Source organism: Quercus robur, chromosome 2, assembly GCF_932294415.1.
Source record: "Quercus robur chromosome 2, dhQueRobu3.1, whole genome shotgun sequence".
Classification (NCBI taxonomy): Eukaryota; Viridiplantae; Streptophyta; class Magnoliopsida; order Fagales; family Fagaceae; genus Quercus; species Quercus robur.
In genome coordinates, this window is record NC_065535.1 from 30,285,209 (window position 1) to 30,291,214 (window position 6,006).

General features: G+C 35.1%; 1 protein-coding gene across 2 annotated transcripts; it reads right to left on the reverse strand.

The window, feature by feature from the left end:
- Positions 1 to 1,600: 1,600 nt before the first annotated feature.
- On the reverse strand, positions 1,601 to 5,736 carry LOC126713278 (cellulose synthase-like protein G3). Of its 2 annotated transcripts, XM_050412988.1 has the most exons (6): positions 5,020 to 5,732; positions 4,178 to 4,327; positions 3,818 to 3,943; positions 3,268 to 3,711; positions 2,717 to 3,064; positions 1,601 to 2,274 (listed from the first exon to the last, which is right to left on the reverse strand). In XM_050412988.1, the coding sequence occupies exons 1-6, from the start codon at positions 5,629 to 5,631 to the stop codon at positions 1,726 to 1,728; spliced, it is 2,229 nt and encodes a 742-aa protein (XP_050268945.1). In that variant the 5' UTR covers positions 5,632 to 5,732; the 3' UTR covers positions 1,601 to 1,725. The 2 variants fall into 2 exon arrangements, with proteins under 2 accessions (XP_050268945.1, XP_050268946.1); XM_050412989.1 differs by lacking the exon at positions 2,717 to 3,064 and having other exon boundaries at positions 5,020 to 5,736.
- Between the last annotated feature and the right edge of the window lie 270 nt (positions 5,737 to 6,006).

Here is a 6,006-nt window from a genome sequence, read left to right on the forward strand (position 1 = left end):
AAAACAAAAACAAGGGAACCATACTGATTCTGCAGAAATAGAAACATTATGTAGGAAAACAATTTCTGCAGAAAAAAATAGAGAAATTGGACCTATTTTGCAGAAACTGAAACATTGTTATTTGCTTGAAGTTGTACACATCCCTTGATGATGGTGAATTATCATTTGATTGCTTAAAAAAGCTTGTCACCAAACATTGCACTGAAATTCATAGTATTAAAGGGAAAAAAAAAAAAACCTTAATGCCATTTAAAGTACCAAAGTTGGACTCTATAAGCTGGAAATTATACACCAAAAATTAAGAACAACATAAATTTTTGAGGGAGTAATTTGGAAGGCTGTGCTTTTGTTGTCTGGATTGCTTGACAAATACCCCACATGGTTTCAAGGGACTCTTACAGCTGCAGATAGATACCTTCCCTCATAATGTGGCTTTTCCCATGTTTAAGAGTGAGTGAGAGTGACTTTTGATTTTGTGAGAGTACAATTACAATTACATAGAACTGAACAAGCACTCACCTCCCAGGGCCTCCTTCTCTTCTTGGTTTTTTTTCTTCTTTTTACTTTCTCACATTATGTGTGGGTGGAATTAATGCATAGCCTTGAAAGGGAATTCCTTTTAGCTTTTCTTTGATATTCTTTGCTGGTTTCTCAAATGGGTTTTGCTCATTTCTCAATTTTGAGATCTGGATTCTGGAAAAAAAAAAAAAAAAAAAAAAAATATATATATATATATATATATATATATATATATATATATATATATTCAAAGGTTCTTAATTTTTGTGTTACTTTTTTAGTTTGAGGTTCCAAGTTCCAAACTTTAATGGCTCTAAGATTGGACTTTTTTAACTGGTGGGCAAAAGGTACCAACAAAGGAAACACAGTGGTAGTCACAATGGAGAACCCAAATTTCTTGGTTGTGGAGATTGATAGTCCAGACTCTGCCTTCAAGCCTGTAGAGAAAAGTAGAGGCAAGAATGCAAAGCAAGTGACATAGGTTTTGCTTCTCAAGGCCAACTGTGCTGTCAGTTGTGTTATTTGGCTAGCCACTGTGCTTTAGGCATTGCTTGGAGCTATCAAGAAAAGGCTAATCCATAGGCAAGGAGTAACCTTGGCAAGTGTGGCTAATCCATTGCTTGAAGGTTGTTTGTTTCAGTAGAAGTCTCTCAAAAGTTGCAAGAAAATCTGGATGTATAGTACAAAAGGAATCTCTGTGGTAGTGGACAATAAAACTTTGGGAGAAAGATAAGAATACAATGAGACAATAGAGGGAAGAGTCCAAATCAAAATCTAAAGCTATGGCAAGAGACAAAAATCAAAAGAATTCTTGTTAATGTCATCCACATAGAGAAGAGAAAAAAAAAGAAACCAAAAGCCACAACCAGAGAGAAGAAACAAAAGCTACAGAAGAGAAGAGAGAGAGAAAAAAAAAGGAATGATTTTAACATTAACATCAGTGTTAAAGTCAGGGTTATCTCACTTAATTGGAGAGGCCAATTATCCAAGTTTTATTAGTAGAGCATGAAGTGGAGCATAATTAATGAGACAGAAGATTTGGACACAGTTAGTGAGGTTAGTGGAGTACGCAAATAAAAACTATTAAAAACATACCAACTGGACTGGTATAAAAAATGTGTTTAGATTTTTTTTTTTTTTTTTTTTGGGTGTATATAGCATTACTCACAAATTTGGGCAGATTAATAAGGAGCAGAGCTCCCAATTTCAATTCCTAACAGTAAAAGGAAATAGCACGTAAAGAGCCAAGGCCAGAAATATTGAAACTACAGTAGTTTTTATTGGCATCCTTCCTTTATCGCTTCTCAAGACCATGGCTTCATAAATTGGTGCAGAGTTCACAACAACAAATCCTGCTATGAACATTTGCACAAACATCTCCTCCAATTTTCTGCCCATGAAAGCCTCTGTGAGCCCTCGAACTAATGCGGCTAGGTTGATTATCGCTGACATTGTTAGTGAGACAAGCATAGGTGATGGTACACCAAAATCAAAAATCCCTTGTTCATAATTTTTGCTTTGTTCATCATCGACTACTTTGTTAGTCACGTTGAAACTTGTTGTGGAAATGCCTAAATACTTGAGAAAGTACTCAAGGGATCCGAACAAGAAGCATGAGAGTCCTCTTATCATCCACATTCTTTGATCATTCCACCACCTTTGAATCGTTCCTCCCTCTAAGATAAACTCAAGAAGATGTTGCCCATAAGCTCCAAGGAAAAGAAACACGTACAAGAAAAACCATGACTCTGATACCTGCATCTCATGTTCCAAATTTATTAATCATAAAATCAATTCATTAATGTGAGTTTCTAAATCTATTATTTTACATGTATGATGCAACGAAAAAAAATTTATCACTTAAGCTAGCTAAAATCCACATTATATAATTGTCAATATGTCAAATATTTTGGGAATTGATGCATACGAATAAAGGTGAACAAAAAGAGAAAGGCCTAGTTTTTTGCCTGTTTGATGCAACTTATTTTTTAGTTTTATAAAAATAGATTGTTTGAAAAAAAAAAAATAACTCAGAGAAAGTGAATTTTTAAAAAGCTATACTTAAAAAGAAAATTACGGTTTTACACTCCTAAAGATGCAAAAGTTTATGTGAAGTCTAACCATTAAACAATAATTTATCATAACAATTTGTAACATGCTTATGTATACCTTTTGGGATTATATAAAAGAAAAATACCTTTGGGAAAATACTGACTCCATTAAGGAGAGCAAGCTGGGGGATGAAGGCATATATGGTGATTGGAATTGACCAACTAGGCCAAAAAGAATAATGTGCATAGGCAAGGCCCATAAGAAGGCCTATGGTCTTGGTGCCGAATGTTATAGGGTTATACTTCGAGAAAACCACCTCAATTAGGCCAATAGTCCATCGTTTGCATTGAACCAAAACTTCCACAAGGCTAATTGGTACGTCTCCCAAAAAGGCTGGCCTCTTAGGGTTGCAAAATATGGCCTTCCATCCCTCACCTTTTAGCCGATAGCCCGTAAAGAAGTCCTCGACCAATGAACCATATTTGAACCCAATCTATGCATTTCAAATTGATTAATTCGGTTACTCATTGTATATTTTAATTGGAAAACCCATTTGATTAAGTAAAAAGCTTTGTTCCATATAAAAAAAAAGAGGGTAAAAAGCTTTGATTAAAAGAAAGAAAAGAAAAGAGAACAATATAATTAATAAGCTTACCTCTTTTATTATTATTTTTCTCTTAAAATTAATAAGCTTACCTTATAGCCCCATCTTGTGCTATTCTCGAAATTGCACCCTGCTACCTTGTGTGCCAGTTCCAGAATTGGTTGGGACTGGATGTGCTTGGCCACAACATGATGCGGGTTTAATTCGGGAATTTCTTGTGAAATCATATTTGATGGACCTCCAAAGAAGGCACGTCGACAAAAAAAACATCCACTTCCTTCATAATCAGGACCAGATAATCCATCCATCCCCAATGGATTAACTATATACATGTATTTATGCTCACAAGCATAAATATCGTTTTCATTGAGTCCATGAAATTTTTGAGGGAATTGAATATATCCTAGTGTAGACCGAATTTTAGGATCTGTTAAGTAACACAACACACGAATAGGTGTTTGTGGATCATTAGAGTACATGTCACAATCCAAGGTCAAAATCATAGGTGCATTGGTCATTACAGCTGATACTCGAAGCTTCAATACAAAGAAAAACAAATTCATGAACAAAAAGTGTAAGTGAAAAATTGCAAGAATTGTAGCATGGTACAATTTGGCTAATACATAATCTAGGAAAGCTCACCAGGGCATTAAGGGCTCCTGCCTTAAAATGGTGGGGTGAAGTCCTACTCTTTTCTCTAGAGACATAGATGAGGCTTGGCATCAAATGGCCTGAGATGTCTTTATCTTTGCTATTGTCTAACAAGACCTGCTCATACTCCAACTTTTCATATTAAATGCCAGCTGAGATTTATTGTAAATACCAAACAATAGATGGGAATTGCTTTTTTAACTCTGGGAATAAACTTAGATCTATCCCTAAAAAATAATTGTGACTACTTTTTGGCTGCTTAGAAAGAAGTACTTTGCAATGAAAATTTAAATTTTTTTAACTCAAAATTGATCCCCCAAGTCTAATGTAAGTCATTAAGTAACAAATAACCTGAATGACAGCCGGATGATCTTGGCGAGTAAACCCATTTGTCCATTTGGTGAAAGCCGTGAGTTCCTCTTCTCTAGTAATATAATCATCAGCAACTTTTCCCCTTTCAAGAACATTATCTACCTTGACTTTCATGCTTTCATACATTTCCTATATAACATGGTCAGGAACAAGTGGTTAGGCAAATAGTCATTAGGGGTCACTGGTATAGATTGTATAGTCTTATATATATATATATCATGAAAACAGCAATAAGAATTTTTCCTTTCTTCAACAATAAATCTAGAGATGCACGAATTATAAATTTCTTTTTTACAACGATGTGGACTAACTTAATTGGTGTACAATAAAAATTGTCAATATTGTGGCCCTCACATGTGAGCTTAACTCTTACTTATAAGTGAATAAGTTAGAGTTAGCGTGTGTTTGGCATTGGCTTAAAAAGTCAAATTTTTTTACTATTCAGCTTATTTTTGCTTTTTCATGGGTCTCATTGCACTTTTTGGTACTATTCATGAATTCATTGTACTATTTTAGCTATATTTTAAATTTATTTACAGTACTTTTAGCAAAAAGTTTTCAGTTTTAGTTAAATAAGCTATTCTCAAACAAACAATTAAGCTCAAATGCAAGGGCCACATTATTCAACCAAAAAAAAAAAAAAAACCCTCACTTATAAGTGAGATTCAACACAGTATTTAACTTTTCCAATGAGAAGTAAAGCAGTGTTAAACTTTACCTACTATATTATGATAAATTATTACTTGTCATAAATATTTAAACAATTTGAAAATTATAGATTTAATCATTTAATCATTATTCTATCAGCGTGTTGTCCATACCTTGATCTTCTCAGTCTCAGAGCACCAAGGTTGATTTGATGCAAAATAAGCATCGGGGCTCCTGTCTACTATATTATTCTTCCTACAAAATGGTAACCAGTGGCTTGCAAATTTAGCAGCTTCCATAAAAGCAAAGAGAGTGATCTGAGAGCCCCCATCATCTGAAATATACACCGAGACCTTCTCTGCTGGATAGTCATAGGCCATAACAGATAAGGCAGTGTTCACCACGCTAATTGGTGGCTCCTTGTACGGATCTGCAGTGCATATGAACACGTCCAGTGCTGGAAAATCAGATTCATTCACAACCTGTTTGAGTTGTTCAGGGAATTCACTTCGGTAAACTGGAGTCATTCGAAAACTCTGCTGGGTAACCCACATGAAAGAAAGGAAAATATCAGAGATGAACAAGGAGAGGGAGATAAAGAAGGCGGCCAAACTGTTTGAGTGGGTGAGTTTGAGTGCATGGTGATAGAGAAAAGCTAAGATTGCACATGAATAAATTGCTGCAAATACTCGGTTCAAGGCAGTGCGACGTGCTTGTCTAAGTGTGTGGAAGGTAGGGGTAGAGGCGGTGGAAGAACTGGTTGTGCAGTCTCGTAGGCCCTCCATGCTTCTTGTGGTGTAGTAGAAAAGAAAAAGTATGTGATAAATTGGGTTCAATTTATAAGCCAATTTGGGAGGATATGTGCAAGTGTTATTGCCTTATTGGTCCACATTACATGCGAGGAGACTTGAGTAGAAATATATATATAGAACTGGAGTCTATTATTGATTGTTGTTCTATATGTAATTAGGATGATGCTTATGTGGATGAATGTGACACGCCTCTTATAATTTGTAGGGTTTGGTTTGCTTCCAAAACAGGTTAGTTTAAAAATATCATCCGTTATATGAACAAAAGTAGTAGACGGAAGCCTTAACTACAATTGAATATAACCTGTCACATGTGTAGTTAAAGGTAACCGTAGAATACATATCTACATA